General features: G+C 39.4%; 1 protein-coding gene across 6 annotated transcripts in view; it reads right to left on the minus strand.

Moving 5' to 3' along the window:
- LOC138751253 (tomoregulin-1-like) overlaps window positions 1-18810 on the minus strand; it is a 292118-nt gene that overhangs the window by 175882 nt on the left and 97426 nt on the right. For 2 of the 6 annotated variants that reach the window (XM_069913308.1, XM_069913309.1), the window contains exon 2: window positions 6045-6121. The exons of the other annotated variants lie outside the window; for them this stretch is intronic. In XM_069913308.1, the coding sequence (XP_069769409.1) occupies window positions 6045-6075 (31 nt within the window). In that variant the 5' untranslated portion in view covers window positions 6076-6121. The remainder of the gene's footprint in view (window positions 1-6044; window positions 6122-18810) is intronic. 6 annotated transcript variants of the gene reach the window in all.

Below are 18810 nucleotides of genomic sequence, written 5' to 3' on the forward strand. Positions count from 1 at the left end.
TGAAAGCTCAGACCCTGGGCTTCGTTCTAATCAGGGTGCTGCAGCTGTGCCCATCTCTCCCACTGCCAAGTTTGCTTCCACATAATTGCACTTTGAAATGTGCAAAGAATTGAATCGTTTGACAGTCTCAAAAATATATTCTTCAACAAAGATGAATAACTAAGCAAACTCTGGCTTCGTGCCTTGAATTAGTGAGGAAGAAGAGACAAAAAAGTGTGTCACAGCAATGAATAGTATAAGTTAACTCAAAATGATAGAAATGTGTTTACTTACTAAGGCTGGGGCTGGTTGTCCTCACACTCTGTAAGAACTGTATCACAATCAAAGTATTTGCAAAGTTAAATGTGTATCATGTATATTTTTCAATGTAAATGTGCATCAAATATGTTTTTCATGTATGTTTTTCAATATAATAAAACAGTTGTGTTGCAGCTGGTTTATCTTGCACTCTAAGAACTGTATTGTGATCTAAGTATTTGTTAAGTTAAATGTGCATTATATATGTTTTTCATGGCACGGTAAGCGCAACACTATTACAACACCAGCGATCGGGACAGGGGTTCAAATCCCACGCTGTCTGAAAGGACTTTGTACATTCTCCCCGTGTCTGCGTGGCTTTTCCCAGGAACTCCAGTTTTTTCCCACTGTTTAAAAAATGTGTCAGGGATTGTAAATCATTTGGGTATAATTGGGTATAAAAGGGCCTGTTATCGTACTGTATGTCTAAATTTTTTTTAAAAATTGAAATAAAATAAATTACCCACATTTCTCCCCTTCAGTCCTGTAAAGGCAATAGACCAGTGTATGGTTCCAAAAGCGCTGGCAAAGCTTTCATTGTTCTCATTCAGTGTGGATGCATACATGCCCATAATAACCCAAGATTACTCCACCACTGTAATCATTACAGCAGGGACTTCAAACAACATTTGCACTTTCCCAAAGGGATTTATTTACAATGATCATTCACAGAAAGACTAATTGCTTCCTCCCACCAATCCACCAGCCCAATAACAAAGACACAGTTTGTCACATCATTGTGTTCCTCAGTTCTTGTCAAATTTATTCAGAGATGAAATCAGAAACCATGGTTAGTATTACACTTCAACTCCCTGTTTCTGAAAAATCGTCATTCCTTGATTCCATTAGTCTAAAAATAACATCATTCTCTGTTATAGTGACACAAAAACTTGAGCGTCTTGAGCATCAACCACCCAGTTACACTAATCCTACACAACACTGTCCTATGGTTATTCCTGCCACATTCTCATCAAGTCACCCCACTCCCCTACATAACAGGAGCAGTCTGCATGCCTTTAGGATTGGGCAGAAGGATAAAGGAAAGTCCCAGGCGATCCTACAGGTAAATTAAGAGTAAAAATATGGCTATGGAAATAATTGGTGCTGTTATAGATCAACATAGTTCCCTGGATGTGACCACCTCATTTGCACCATGGGCATCCAAACTCTCAATCCCCCTTTCCTCTATATTGAAGGGGTCAAAGCCCTTTGTTTCTTTCTCAACCACAGGCCGAGCTAGTACCCCTCCACCACCTGGCAGAACTTGTTCTCTTCCTCAAGGTCAGTCCTCAGTAGCCAAAGGAAAATATTCCAGCCTCTCCAGTCTTTCTTTATAACTCAAGCTCTCCATTTCTGGTGAAATCTTTAGGAATCTTTTGGAATTTTATATAGTACTCCAAGCATGATCCCACCCAAGTCTTGTACAGTATTCAATGGCCTGAGTGATAAAGGCAAGTGTGCCTTCACTACCTTGTCTACTTGTGTCCCCATTTTTAAGGAAATATAACCTTATATGCATGTGTACCTCTATTTTATAACATCCTCTAGGACTCTTCTAATTACTGTGCAATCAATGGATGTTGAACATATACCTATGAGAAGGCATACAAGAGATGGGCATTATTTAAAATGAATATTTCTCATTCGTTTTTTTTTTACTGTGAAGAAGGTCATGGAAGCTAAGGAATTGAAGCAAACTGAAGCCGCTTTCAGGTGCTCAGACGCAGATAATGCACTGGCAGTAGCGGCTGGGGGAGGGCAGCTGGGACGTGCAGGTGGCCACGGAGAAGACGCCTTTCTGTCACCTGAACATGCCAGCTGAAGGAGAGCTGCGTCTGAGTGAACGCCGGCTTCTGTGGACTGTGGCCGTAGTCCCACCATTGCTTTCAGGTGCAAGGGGGATTCTCGGAGCCAGAGATTATACTACAGGAGGAGGGTTAGGTAAGTGTTCCTCCTGGCCGGGTTCTCCACTTTCAGGTGGCCTCCCGACAGCCGCATAGTGCATTAAGGTGGACAAATCCCCAGAGACTGATCAAATGTATCCTCAGACCTTGTGAGAAGCTAGGTAAGAAATTTCAAAGGACAGGGCAGAGATACCTACATCTTCTTGCTCTCAGGTGAAATGTCAGGGGGGTGGCTAATATTGTGCTGTTATTTAAAAAAGGCAGCAAGGACAAGCCAGGCAATAACTGGCCTGTGAACCTAACATCAGTGCTTGGAAATTTGCTAGAGGCGATTTCAAGGGACAGGATCTACCAGCATTTTGATGGGCAAGAACTGGTTAGACACATGCCCCTTTTCCACTGGCACCCAGTTCAGTGGCTGTGCAATGTCCTGGGATAGGAAGTCCTTTGTGCCGTTTTCACTGGGCCACCCTCCACTGGGACACAACTCATCACTAGGGATCAACGTGTTCTACCTTCAACTGGAAACAGGTGACTTTTTGCTGTCCCTTTTCCGCTGGTTTTAATCAGCATGCTGGCGTCAGCAAACACCAGGGATATGAGTAGGGGGTCGAGGTGGTTAATCACCGGCGTGAAATGACATCATTTGACACTGGTGTGTTGACAGTTTTCTTTTTCCATTGGACCCTGTCCCAGTTAATTCCTGGGACAAGGTACCAGTGAAAAGGGGCTATAGTTAGCATGAGAGATCATGTCTCACAAATCTGATAGAGATATTTTTTGAAAAGGGATCAGAAACACTAATGAAAGCAGGGGGGTGAACATTATCCATATGGACTTCAGCATGGTCTTCGACAAGTACCGAATGGCAGGTTAGTCTGGAAAGTTGGATCACATGGGATCCAAGGGGAGTTGCCCTATTTGATACAAAACTGGTTTAGCTGAAGGAGTCAGAGGGTAGTAATGAGCGTTTGTCTTTCTGTTTGGAGAACTGTGACCAATGGTATGCCACAAGGATGGGTGCTACTGATTTTTGTTATCGATATTATTAATTTGGATGGCATGGTAGTTTACACAATTAGTACCCCAACATTGGTGGCTTAGTACAGCCATTTTCAACCATTTTTTGCTGATACCCCCTCCCCCACCCTTAGGACTTTGAGCAAAGTTTATGGGCCCCCTTTCCTGAGAAACAGTCAAGTTTAGTGGGCTTCATTCATAGTTTTCACTGACTGAGCACAAGAAAGAGAAACACCATGGCCTCCCTTAAATGTGCTGTGGCCCTCAGGGGGGTCATATAGTTGCCGTTGATAATGGCCGGTTCAGGGATCGTGAGTTTGTTCCTCACTGGGGCCTTATTTCTGTGAGGGGCTCTGGACAAAGTTGCAACTCTCTTCCTTACGGTAGACAAAGTTAAAGAATTTCATGTATGTTACATTCTAAATGTAGTATTACATGACAATAATGGAACCTTTACCAAAGCCTAATGCATCTGCATTAAGAATAAACAGTTTAAAAGACAAAAGACAAAAAAATACTATAGTGTATTTATCTAAATCAACTTCTCTTTCATGAATACAGTATATAAACCCTGCCTAACTACTACCAGCATGTAACCTCCTGTACCAGAAATCCCAGCACAATCGATCACTGCTGCACCAAATAAGGAAGTCTACATTTTGAAAGTCAGACTACCTGGCTGTTCTCCTTCTGCCTTCATACAGACAGACTAAAAAGAGCAGCTCCAGAGATCAGGACAGCTAGAAGGTGTTCGCAGGAGGCTGAAGAACGGTTCCAAGACTTTTTTGAGTCAGCTAACTGGGTGGTATTCAAGAACTAAGCTGAGGATCTGAATGATTATACCAGGTCTGTCACAGACAGCTGAACAGCTGTAGACGATTGTGTCCCCACCAAATCGTTTAGGATTTTCCCCAACCAGAAACCCTGAATGAACAAAGAAATGCAGAAAATGCTGAGAGCCAGATCACAGGCATTTAAGTCTGGAGATCCATGCTCACAACAGAGGGAGCAGGTAGGGCCTGTGGAAAGCCATCTCCTGGGTGAAGAGGAGTTTCCAGACAATAATGGAAACAATGAAGGATAGCTAGCATCTATGGCAGGGTCTAAATGACATAACCTGCAAAAAAACCCAAATCCAGACAGCAAAGCTTCAATCCTAGTTGAAAGCAATGGCTTCTATATCAGATTTAACGACAAGAACAAGGAAGAAACACCACTGTAAACTCCTATGACTCCTGATGATCCTCTCCTATCCATAACCGAGGATGGCATGTGGGCTGCCTTCAAAAGAGTGAATCAGAGGAAAGTTCTGGTCCAAACCAAATACCCGGATGAGTATTAAAAACCTGTACTGACTAACTTGCCAATATAATTTCAAATATCTTCAACATCTCACTCTGGCAGGGTGAGGTACCCACCTGTCTCAAATAGATGCCACTTGTACTGATGCCAAAGCAGAGTGTGGTAACCTGCCTAAATGAATATCAAACAGTGGCACTCACTTCAACAGTAATGAACTGTTTTGAAAGGTTGGTGTTAGAGGAGATCATTTCCTGTCTGAGCAGTGACATGAATCTGTTCCAATTCACCTACTGTAGTAACAGGTCTACGGCGGATACCATCTCACTGGCTACATACAATGCCCTGGAACACGTGGGCAGCAAAGATGCATTCATCATTGCTTTTCTCTACAGTTTGGCATTCAACACCACCATTACCTCAAAATTGATCTGCCAATGCCAAGACCTGGGACTCAACACCCCACCGTGTAATTTTATCCTGGATTTCCTCAATTCCAGGCTACAATCAGTGAGGATTGGCAAGAACATCTCCTCCACAATCTCCATCAGTACTGGAGCACCACAGGGCTGCGTTCTTAGCCCCCTGGTCAAATCATTATACACCTATGACTGTGTGGCTCGGTATAACAACAATATCATCTACAAATTCACTGATGATGCCATGGTAGTGGGCTGTATAAAAAGCGGCGATGATTCAGCATACAGTCAAGAGACTGGCTGAATGGTGCACCAACAACAACCTTGCACTCAATGTCACCAAAACCAAAGAGCTGATTACTGACTTCAGGAAGTGAAAACCAAATCTAGAATCATCCAGTGATCATCGGAGGATCAGAGGTGGAGAGGGTGAGCAAATTTAAATTCTCAGGATTCACTCTCTCGGAGGACTCAACATCGTAGTATCAAGAAGAAAGCATATCAGCGCCTCTACTTCCTCCGGAATTTGCAAAGGTTTGCTATATCAGAAACCCAGGCAAATTTCTATAAATATGTGGTGGAAAGTGTGTTGACCAGCTGGATCATGGTCTGGAATGGGGACACAAATACTCTGAGTGTAAATCCATGAAGAAAGTAGTGGACACATCCCAGGTAAAGCCCTCTCCACCATCGAAAACATCTAAGGGGAACTCTGCCATTGGAGAGCCACAGCAATCATCAAAGATCAACACCAACCAGCACATGCTCTGTTCTCAATGCTATCATCAGAAAAGATATATAGTTGTCACAAGGCTCACACCACCAGGTTCAGGAACAGCAGCTACCCCTCCACCATCAAATACCTCAATGAAAAACTCAATTATGGACTCATTTAAGGGCTCTTACTTTTGCACTTTATTAATAATTTTCTATCTACACTACACATTGTTTACACTTTATTCATTTACATATGTAGAAAGAGTACATATTTGTTGCACTATCAATAAGTAGAAATTCTACCTCACCTGCAGGAAAAGGAATCTCAGGGTTGTACGTGATATCATGTAATACTCCGACAATAAATCTGAAATCTAAAAGCATTTACCTTTATTTTTAGTCACATTCTTTGAAAACATTTAACTGTTATTGCATCTGCATGTTCCTCCCCCTCCACAGAGCCACCTGAAAGATGAACAATAACATTATGGATAATTAACTCCCCGCCCCACAAATTTACAGAGAAAGCCTCTGACTGGGGCAATTCTTACTAAGCAAGGATGAGGAGACACTTTAAGAGAGACACCCCAACAGCAAGCAGCTTCAACCAGCTCTTCATCTTGGGTAACATTATTTTATTCAAACACAACTTTATTCGAACAGTTACTATGAGCAAAGCACGACCAAGGCACTCCGCTGACTGAATATTTGCTCCTATCTTCACCAAACATTTATATATTATTTCAAATAACATTTACAATTTTGAACTTATATATATTTTATCTATTATTTTATTCTTATTTCTTTAATATGTTTACATTTATTTTCCTCAATTTTTTTTGCTGGTTGCTTGAATTCCAGATACCAGTGGTTTTACTGCATCCAAGTCTACTATCATCCACTCCAACACATTTGGAAAGATATGCAAGCAAAAGGGACTAGCCCATAATGCCAACTTGGTTGGCGTAGAAGTGTTGGCCCATGTTGTACGGCTGTGAAAGAAAATGCCTAAATGAAACCCACATGGTTATTGGACAAACAGAACCTGGAGTCAGGAGTGAACCTGGATCTCTGGGTTGGTGCAGCAGGAGCCCTGCTAACTGCACAATTGTACTGCCGCTACTCTTTCTTAAATATTCACATTGACTGAGCACGAACTCCGAGAACATTGAGTGATTAAATTTCTCTTCTACCTAACATGAAATGTCTGAATCTTAGAAAATCTGCGTCTCCCAATTCCAGCCTCGCCAGGCAAGAGTAATAACTTTCATACATTTGCTTTCTCAAACCTCTTAAAAATTTTATGGCCCAGATTTTGCAATTAGTTTCTAGTTCTTTCTGTTAATGCACAATGACCTTCAGAGTGAACTTCTCATCATGACCTTAAGAGAAAATGTTGAATGGTTTCTGCACCAAGGGCTTATACGTCACTCTCCCTGTGGATATAAAAGAAGCATTAGGCAAACAGGCCAATACTGGGTCATCCCACAAATGACTGAGCTATGTCAAGATCTAAAGCACAGCAGCAGTTTTCATTTAGAATCTTTAGCCTTATCATATTTTAACCTTGAAAACACACAGAATGTTTCTCAGAATTTCAAGGACATTCAGTAATATTATATAACCAGAGAATAATTTCAGAATGGAAACAGGCCATTTCGGCCCCTCTAGTCCATACTAATTTAAGTGAACTCCTCTCGTCCCACTTACCTGCACTGCACTCTGCCCATAACCCTCCAATCCCCTCACATTCATGCACCTATCCAACTTTTCCTTAAATGACAAAATCGACCTTGCTTCAACCACCTCTTTCGCAAGGTCATTCTACTCAGCCACCACTCTTTGAGTGAAGAAGTTCCCTCTTATGTTACTTCTAAACTTTTGACCCCTAACCCTTAACTCATGAACCTATCATTTTAATCTCACCTACCCTCAAGGGGAAGAACCTATTCACATCTACTCTATCTATCCCCTTCATAATTTTAAATACCTCTATCTAATCCCCCCTCAACCTTCTATGCTCCAATGAATAAAGACCCAGCCTACTCAATCTTTCTTTGTATTCTAGATACTGCAATCCAGGCAACATTTTAGCAAATTTTTGCACCTTCTCTACCTTATTGATATCCTTCCTATAATTTGGGGACCAGAACTGCACACACTATTCCAAATTTGACCTCACCAATGTCTTGAATAGTCTCAACATCACTTCCCAACTCCTATATTCTATGCTTTGATTTATAAAGGCCAGCATACCAAAAGTCTTCTTTACTACTCTATCCACATGAGAATCTACTTTCAAAGAATGATGAACCATTATTCCAAGCTCTCTCTGTTCCTCTGCTTTCCTCAATACCCTCCCCTTCACTGTAAATATCCTGTTTTGATTATTCTTCCCAAAATGAAGCACTTCACACTTATCTACATTAAACTCCATCTGCCACCTTTCAGCCCATTCTTCTAAGCAGACCAAATCCTTCTGCAGTCTCTGAAAACCATCTTCACTATCCACAACTCCCGCTAATTTTGTATCGTCTGCATATTTACTAATCCAATTTACCACTCCACCATCCAAATCATTAATGTAAATGACAAAGAACAAGGGACCCAACATCAATCCCTGAGGCACACCGCTTGTCACCAGTCTCCATCCTGACAGACAGTTGTCCACCATGACTCTCTGGCATCTACCTTCTAGCCACTGTTAGGAACATAGGAAGTAGGAACAGGCCAAAAATGGCCCATCGAGCCTGCTCCACCATTCAATACGATCATGGCTGATCTAATTTATGACCTAACTCCACCTACCTGCCTTCTCCCCATATCCCCTAATTCCTCTATCATGTAAAAATTTATCTAACCGAATTTTAAATATGTTTAATGAGGCAGCCTCAACCACTTCCCTAGTTAGAAAATTCCAAACATTCACTACTCTCTGGGAAAAACTATTTTTCCTCATCTCTGTCCTAAATCTACTCCCCCGAATCTTGAGACTGTGTCCTCTCGTTTTAGTTTCCCCGGCCAGCTCAAAAAACCTTCCTACATCTATTCTATCCATACCCTTCATAATCCTATATGTTTCTATAAGATATGTTGAATCCCTTTGACTATTTCAACATTAATATCTAGCTCCTGAACCTTCTTTACCAACCTTCCATGTGGAACCTTATCGAAGGCCTTACAGAAATTCAAAAAGGCCACATCTACTGCTCTACCCTCATCAATCTTCCTAGTCACCTCCTCAAAAAATTCAACAAGATTTGTCAAACATGACTTTCCCCGTACAAACCCATGTTGAGTGTTCCTGATCAGTCCCTGCATCTCTAAATACTTATATATATTATCTTTAAGAATATGTTGCATTAGTTTACCGAGCACCAACGTCAAACTTACTGGCCTATAATTGCTCGGCCTACACCTAAAGCCCTTTTTAAACAGAGGAACCACATTTGTAACACGCCAATCCTGTGGCACCAATGACTTTCAAAAAATCATTGTCAGAGCCTCCGCCATTTCGTCCATGACTTCCCTCAAGGTCCTGGGGAATATCCCGTCGGGACACAGAGACTTATCCACCTTTAAATGCCACAAAAGTTGCAACACACCCTCTTACCTAATCCCTACATTTTCCATAATCACCATTTTTTGCTTCTATTATCCTACATGATTCCATATCCTTCTCCCTAGTGAATACCGAAGAGAAGAACTTGTTCAATATCTTCCCCCATCTCATTCGGCTTTGCACACATTTTTCTGCTCTGATTCTCTAAGGGACTAATTTTATCCTTCACTCTCCTTTTGTTATTTACATATTTGTAAAAACCCTTCGGATTTATTTTCACCCTCTTCGCTATAGCCACCTTGTACCTTCTATTTGGTTTCCTAATTTCTTTCTTAAGTTTCTTAATTATTTCAAAAGGATTTTAAAAGTCAATTCCTAAAACACTTTCAAACACAGAAAATCTAAATTAATGAGTATTGGAGACGCATGTAAGAAAAACTTTGGAATGATTTATTGTCATTTATAGATAATTAGCCACGTGAAAACCTATTTGCATCCTCAAAATATTATTTTTCACGATTGCCCCTTTCTATTAAATCAAAGTAGAAAAACTTCTTGAGACTCTTTAATGTAGCATCTGCAAGACATGCAAGTCGCAGATGATTAGTGCAGGTTATTGCTTCCACATTGAATTCTCTTCTGAGTTCTTGCCAAACTATGGTGAACTCACTGCCAGCAGTTTCCTGACTTCTGTTTATGACATGCATGCAGAAACATCCATGAATTGCTTACAGTTTTGAAGAGTAAATAAAGGTGGCAAAATATGAATCAACACCATTTCATAAAATTACTTCATATTTTTTGAAAACAATGTAATACTTCTTCTTATTGGACAATTTTGCCATAAAAGTTACCAGGTAACCTTTAGTGTACTCCTTCTCAGGCCAATCTCAGAGGGTGACATTTACACACTTGTCCGCGATGATCTTAATTCACAACCTATTTAATTTTGTCAATAGCTTGTAGAACAGACAACCGACAATAAATCAGCATAACTTATGGTAGGGTAAGAGCGAGAAAGCTGTAAAGATCAAAGTTCAGATTTATTGTCAGAGAACATATATGGCATCATATACAACCCTGAGATCCTTTTTCCTGTGGGCAAGGCAGAATTTCTACTCATTGGAGTGGCAGAAAAATGTACTCAAGGAAACATATGTATACAAAAGAGAGAAATGTAAACAAACTGACTGTGAAATATAGAAAAATAAATATTCAATAATAAATAAAGTGCAAAATAAGAGTCCTTAATCTCTGACTGAGTTGAGTTTATTGTTTAGGAGTCTGATGGTGGAAGGGTAGCAATTGCTCCTGAACCTAGCGGTACGAGTCTTGTGGCACATATACCCTTTTCTTGATGGTAGCAGCAAGAATAGACCACGTCCTGGGTGGTGTGGATCCTTGATAATTGCTACTGTTATCCGAAGACACGGTTCATGCAGATTTGATAGATCAGTGGTTCTCAACCTTTTTCTTTCCACTCACACACCACTTTAAGTAATCCCTATGCCATCGGTGCTCTGTGATTAGTAAGAGATTGCTTAAAGTGGTATGTGAGTGGGAAGGGAAGGTTGAAAATCACTGGTCTAGACCCAATTGTTATGGAAATATTTTGCTTGAGAAAAATTGTCAGTGGCCCATTTCCTTTGGAGTTATGAAACCGTGCACATAGCAAGTCAATTAGGTACGATTAAAACAGTGGTGTTCAAACTTTTTATTTCCATATGGCATAGGGAATACTTAAGTGGTATGTGATTGGAAAGAAAAAGGTTGAGAACCACTGTTCTAGATGGTGGGAGAGTTTTGCCTGTGATGAAATGGCAATGTCACCTACCTTTTGCAGGGCTTTCTGCTCAGAGGTATTGGTGCTACCAAACCAGACATTACACATGTACAAGAGCCTGCTAAGATTTCCAAAGGCTTACCAAACCTCCAGTAAGGACTGAGTAAGCAGAGGCGATGATGTGATTTCTTCACAATGACTTCAGTATGTTGGGCCCAGGAAAGCTCCTCCGAGATAATGACTTCCAGGAATTTAAGTTTGCTCACCCTCTCCAACTTTGATCCCCAGTGAGCAATGAATCATACACCTCTGGTTTCCTGTCCTCAAGACCACCATCAGCTTCTTGGTTTTGGTGACCTTGACTGCAAGGTTGTTGTTAGTATACCATTCAGCCAAGTTTTCAATCTCCCTCCCATATGCGGCCTTAACACCACTTTTTATACAGCCATAATACTGTGGTATTGCCAGCAAATTTGTAGAAGGTGTGTTTGACCTACTCAGCCACATAGTCAGAGGAATAAAGTGAGTAGAGAGCAAGGGGCTGAAAATGTAGCCCTGAATGCCAAGCTGTAGGGCTTTATGCAGAGCTAGTGAGATGACACCTGCCTTAGAGCTGTTACTATGCTTGGCTAATTGAAATGGATCTAATACTGTCCAACAGCATTCTCTAATACTGTTTATCAGTATTGCTGTGATATCCTTTCCATTGTAACCTAAGGTAGGAAACTGATAATAGTTCCAAGGAAACAGATTACATTTGAAAACCAATCTTGGCAGTTTGGTGAGGTATGAAACTTCTGTTTGTGACACAGAAGTGAAAAGATCAAACTGTGTGGTGCCAGGATCTAAAAGTACTGAATGTCAGTTGGGGCTTGTTACTTGTGATACCTGTTTCATCTCAGCCTTCTCACCATACCTATCTAAGATAGATCTTATGGAGCTCTACCACTCATCTCTCACCTGCGAATGAATCTAGAAAGCAGAGTAAGGAAACAGTTCAGGATGAGGCAACAGGTAATAGCTGGAATTAAGGGTGAGAAGTATCCTAGTAAACCTCAGATTGACACTTGACCTTATTTATCAAATGCAAGTGACATGCACTTGCACATGCACAAGATGACTTGTGTTTTTTTGTTTTTCTTACCAGTTTTGATCATAGAGTAGTGCAGCAGAGGTGTGGGCCAAATATGATGTCCAAAGTAAATTAAAACTCTGCTGCTTGCACACACCTCCATGCCCTACCTATGCATCTATCTGGAGCTCTCTTAATGTTACCATTGATTCTACTTCTACCACAACTCCTGACAGCCTGTTCCAGGAACCCACCATCTCCCATGCTATAATTCCACTCTTCTCAAATCTACAACCACTGATATATGATGCACAGAAATTTAGTAAAAACCCAGAATAAAGTTTAGAAGGTCATTTAATCCTAAAACAAAGATATTCTGAAGTGAAATATGAAGTATATGGATGAGAGCTGGCTGAATTTATTTCATAAAGGATACCAGTGTCTGTATACAAAGTCTTAGATCAGCAGCTTTACAAAGAAATATGTCTTGAGCTGACAACATTATCTCAGCAAGCGAGTAAAGCAACTCAAAATACTGATGTTGCAAAACTGCCACATGGGACATAGTAAGTCAATCCATTACTTATAGATCTTATTTTTATCATTTGTTAACTCAGGCTAATCTTACTAGAGACAAAGACAAAAATACACAGGTGCATGTATAAAACTGTATTGTTTGCAATTATCTCAGTAAGCATCAATTAAAAAATACAGGTGATGGCTCAGCTTAATCTGATAAAAGCCAATATCCCATTTCCCTCCCTAACTGCCTGCTCCACTTGTATTTTGGCTTTTAGACACTAATGTACAAGTATGCCTAGATTTCCCATCTCTCACGAGTGACAAAATATTCATCATTTGTGTTTTGTGGACCAATATAGATAACAGCCTTCCACAATGTATTTCATCTGCCACATTGTTGTTCAGTCATTCAGCTTATCCACAATCATTTTATTCTCCTCAACGTCCAATGAACTTCCCCCCAGAATTTACAATGCCGCAGCTTTGGGGAATTGCTTTGCTGAGCTCCTTTGCTCTGTCCGCAACAACAGCAAGGGTCTCCCGGTGTCCAACCACTTTTCTGATGGGAGCAGCTAAAAGATGCTGTGTGCAGGGAGGAAGGGGTCCTCAATGATTTTGCATGCCCTCTTCAGACAACAATCCTGGTAGATCATATCAATGGGGGGGGGGGGGGGGGGGGGGGAAGAGGGAGACTCCAGTAATCCTCTCTGCCACTATTATGATCCTATGGATCCAATCCATTTCTCTGCAGCAACTGTACAACACTGTATTGCAGCCTCCCAGGATGCTCTCAATAGAGCTCCTATAAAAATGTGACATGATGATGGCTGGTAGCCTTGCCACTTTAGTCTTCTCAGGAAGTGCAGTCGCTGTTGGGTCTTCGAGACAAGTAAATCTTGAATATCCCTGAATATTTAGTTCTCAGATTTAGCCATACATTTGTGTAATAACTATTAATCGTACTAATTTATGTTTATCTGCGCTGCTTATTGTCAATCTGTTGCAGAAACAATATGTATTGTGATCTTGAAATGTGGCCCTTTAATATTTTTCCATACTCTACCCCCATTTGCCATTTATCTTTGTACAAAAGAAATCTTGATAAGTTCCCCTTAAACTACTCTCACCTGAGTAACAAATGATTTGAGTGGGACATTGGGTTCAACATTGCCTTTTCATCTTTGTTCCAGCTCTAAATCCAATGTAGATCAAGAGAACTGAAAGCCTCATCAGGTTGTAAACCAGGGTAATTCTCGCAGCAGGGGACACCCTGGACCAAGCTGGAATACTATTCAACTAACTTGTGAATGGATGATGTGGGAATGGAGAAAATTGTCCACCACTGTGGTAGAGGGCATTCATCTGAGACCTGGGGGACAGAACAGATGAAGTACCATTTTGTTTTAAAAATTTGGTCTACTGATCTGTAAGTTCTTGACAACTCTCAATGTATTGAGAAGAAAGTGTCACTTTTCTTTCCTGCAGGAATATCCCTTCTCTTGATGGTTGCATATTAATACAAGTTTTAGTAATGCAGAGAAAATCATTTAACTATATACTGTTTAACCAGTTCCACAGTAAAAAGCAATATAAACAAAGCAATAACTGGATGGAAGTTGTTTTGTGCACTGCTAAGTATGTGTTACACTAATCTCTATTCTAGGTTCATAAAAGTATCTATTTAAATAAAACCCTTCCATTTACCAATATGATCCAGCAAATTAGGTACACACACTATTATACTGAAAAGAACTATTCTCTTAAGAAATTAAGTGGAATAAATAACAAGTAGTTATTGAAATATATAACTATGCCTTTAACTCTTTCCAGGCCATTTCCCCATTTTATTCATTGTGGACATTTAGCTTCACTTATGAATGTTCAGCTAAATGACATCAACTCTTTGGCATAAAAGCAGATCACACAGGAAATACTCAGTAAGTCTAGCGGTGGAGTCTACAACATGAAATGTGTACTTTCCTTCTCTTTCCACAGGTACTGTTAACTGACTAACATTGCTCTGTATTTTCCATTTTATTTCAGGTTTTCAGCATCTAGAAGTATTGATTGTGACGACTGTCTTTGTTTTACACAGAAATTTTACACTGCAAAGGATCACATCTCTTTTATAAGTCATGGAATGGCTCTGCATTCAAAACTATTCCTTGATACAATAATTTTATCATCCTCACCCCCACCAAAAAAAAAGTGTTTAATTGCATTCACCCACCTTGTGCTTCCTGGTCAAGACTAGTTTGCTATTAACCAACTTTAATTTTTTTTTCAAAATCCCTCTTTATCTCTTCCCTTTCAATTTCTTCAATGACCTGCAGTCCCAGAAACTTCCCCAATCCTGGGGAATGCACAGTCATTCAACAGCTTCCTTTTATCACTGTGCCACTTGTAGATGTGCCTTTAGCTGGGAAAATTGTAAGTCTGGAAATCCCTCTTTAAGCCTCCTTTCCTCTGCAACTCTTCTTCTTTAATATGTTGTTCCTTTGACCAAGTTTTAGATAATCTCCTCTATTACACTATTTGATTTCAAATCAATTTGTGTCTCTCTATGCCCCTATGAAATTTCACTATATTAAAGGTGCATTTTGATGTTGAAATAAGCACCAAACTGAAGCAAGCAATTTGGTCCATTGTCCATGTTGTGGTACAGGATATTGGTAGCTTCTACATCAATCGATAGTTTTGCTATTTCATGATGGAGCACATCATATTTATTGTTAACACTGATTTATAAAAAGGCATTAACAAGAGCAATAACTAATCCTCTTGATAAAATTTTATACAATTGATTTTCCCCAATGAAGCTCAATAAGCAGACAGCTGGTGGAAAGTGCTGGCCAATCAATGTGAAGGCTAGACTGCTGGCAAGTTTAAATTTTAATGAAAGTGAACCAGTGATCAGCTGGCCCTAATCTCTAGGCATCCCAAGGTGATTCCACGATATAGGCCGGGAACCCAACCACTGGCAGCAAATTACTTCATTAATTTTTTTTAAAAGCACTATTCTTCCACCTGCATATAAAATAATTTTTAGAACCAACTTTTCAGAATATTTGATGGTAAAAACATCCCTAATCGATGAATCACACTGCAGCATTAAAAAAGGCTTGAGGATCCTATCTACCTGATAGCAGCCAATTATTATGAGTTTCATGGGTTAGGCAAGCAGCTCAATGGCCAAATACAACAGGAAGGTATCAACAGATTGGAAAACCAGAGCTAAGGCTGTCACATGTTATCAACTGTCTTCCACTGGGATAAGAAGTTAAATTCCATGAACAGCTTTTTGAGAATAATAATATACTCTGGAATTCTTGCTAAAATTTGGTATTTATCAATTTCATCAAGGCACCAGAGTGGAAAATATGGGATCAAATTTAAGGGGAAACCAATGGTGATGTGATTCATTTATTTTCAAATAAGTTATGATGGGATTTTAATCAACTGATTTTCTTTCTATTTTAAATTCTGAAATATCAACCCATTAGTCTATTAGATATGGATCAAAGCTCTCCATACAATTTTGAACAATTTGCTTATCTCAAATTTACATACTAACTCTCACATTAGCCATTAATAAGGCAATAAAGGTTAAGCAAAATGTACTGTAAACGGGCACTCTTATGTAAAACTCTATAAAATTGTAGCAGTAACCTAACATTTGGCTATTGATAACCCTCATTATTATCAGTCCACTAATTCTCTCTCATTCCATTCTCACTTTCAATCACCTCTATATGATTTTTAGTTTAAAAAATAGACCACCATCAAGACTGTGACAAGTATAAATCAGACAGGAAGGTTATTAACACTATAAATACTATCCAGTTGCATGTAGAAAAGTATAATCTTTTCATCTCCACAAATAAATCTGAACAGAAACTGCTAAGATTTTTAAATACTGCTCACACCATCACCCAAATCCCCCTCCCCTCCATCAACTCCATCTATACTCACTTCCCAGTTATTTAGTAAAGCAGCCAATGTATTAAAAGATTCATCCCAACCCAGCCGCACTTTCTTCTCTCTCCTCTCATCTGGAGGGAGATTCATGAGTGTGAGATCATACACCACTAAATTCCGGGACAGTTTTTTTCCTGCTGTTATCAGACCCTTGAATAAAACTCATACTGGTAACATTATCTTGCCTTTGGTCTGACATCTCCCTGTAACTCTCCATTTCTCTACTGAGTTTACTTGCTGTACTATCTATGGGATATCTCGCTAGACTGCTCACAACATAATAGCATCTTCGTATTTGACAATAATCTTGAACCCATCATAGCTCTACAATCTCCTCATAAATGTACGTTTTTTGTATTCCCTTCACCACTCCACTGCATCACTTGATTGCTTTCAGCTACACCTTCTAGAACCCAATTCATGAAAACCAACCAAACTTAATGCATTTGCCATAACCACATTTCTTTCAGAAAATCCTTTATTTATCTTTTGTTTAGCATCTATTTTTGTTTGACAATGCTGCTGTAAGGAGCTTTCATAATTTCATTTGCTGAAGATACAATATAAATGCAGATTTTTAAAAAAATGACATTAGGGTTTAAACTTTTCATAAAATATGAGAATAAAATATAAACCTTGTCCAACTATTATTTTAATAAGGCAAAAGCAAAATGCACCAGATGCTGGGAAACAAAATAAAAACAAACTACTCAGGAATAAGGTGGCATCTGCGGTGGGAAAAAAATAAAGAGAATGTTTCAGCTTGATCATGAATCATCAGTTGTGGAAAAAAAACTTCTGCAGGAAAGGGGGAGGGTAAAGAATGCAAATAACTGTAAGGAGGTGGAGATGAGAAGAAACAGAAGTGGAGCTGGCTCAAAGGATGCAGTAAAAGCTGGTGAATAGTTACACAAGGTTTTTCTAGGGGAGATACAAGTAGGAGCTAACATCTGAAATACCAAATGAAAGAGAAAAACAAATGCATGAAGCATGAGATTCAAAGTGGGAATGCGCGTGTCTAAAATGGCCAATTTCAACCTCAAGATAAGAATGCTGTAAAGGGCCTTATTGGAAAAGCTCAAATATAAATATTGCCTCTATTTTTCTCACTAGCAATGCAGCTTTACCTGCTGATTGTTCCCAACATTGTGTTTACTTTTTAAAATATATTGTTTACTGCGACTTATTCTGTTCAGTTGATTTCCTCTCGTACTCAAGGTGTAGACTCCTCCATATCGGGAGAAAAGAAGTGCAAAACAGAATGAGTTCTACCGAAAACTTTTGCCAGTGCACGGGTGCAGGTTGTGTCTGTCACATCATTTCTCCATCCCTTCCAACTCTGACCATGGCCTTTGCTTCAGAACAAGTTTAGAGAACACCAAAACATCTCCTCAGTTGCTATGAGTTTAACAATTCCAGATAAAGAGCTATTCATTCTGAGTTCTGCTGAATGGTCTTCATCCTGAAACATCAACTTCTGTTTCTCATGGTGCCTGACCTGTTGAGTGTTCACAGAATTTTCATTTTGGCCATTCATTTTGGTCTCCTATTTCACATTTCCAGCTTTCAGTTTTTTTTCACTCATTTCATTCTCAGTTTTGATTTATTCCCTCTTTTACAGACCTCTCAGACCTATTTTAATATTCTCTTTCAGCTGCACCCACATCCCCAGTGCCTATAAATCTCTTCTTTCTTTCCCCTCCTCTACAGATCTTCTCTTATTCTTTTTGCCCCTCCTCTCCTCTGTCACTTAAAACTTGTTTTATTCCCAGCTATGAAGCAAAAAAAATGATTAAAAGTTAAATCTTTTCCTCTCTTCACAGATGCTGTCTGACCTGCTATTTCTAGCATGTTATATATTATATATTATTTTAATAAATTGTCAACCAATTAAAGTTTATAGACCAAATCTGTTTCTCAATATCATTGAATAAATACCTGTATTGTTATGGATCTGTGTTAATAGTAATATTTAGGTTAAGGTTAAGTTATAATTCTTATAAAAATGTCTTAGTAAATTATAGAATGAAGTATTGTTTATATATTCTTAATAAGTAGCTGTGGGCTGGTACAAGGTCACATACAGGTCGCATTTACAGAGAAACATAGTACTCAGAGAAGAAAGTTCATTCTCGGAGTCGCAGCATCTTGGGAAGACAGAGCTAATGGATCTAAAGTGGTTCTTAATTATTCAAGAACAATGGAGTATTTGCTTTTTTAAAAAATGAAATATCTTA

The sequence above is a fragment of the Narcine bancroftii genome, chromosome 1, assembly GCF_036971445.1.
Source record: "Narcine bancroftii isolate sNarBan1 chromosome 1, sNarBan1.hap1, whole genome shotgun sequence".
In the NCBI taxonomy this organism is placed as follows: Eukaryota; Metazoa; Chordata; class Chondrichthyes; order Torpediniformes; family Narcinidae; genus Narcine; species Narcine bancroftii.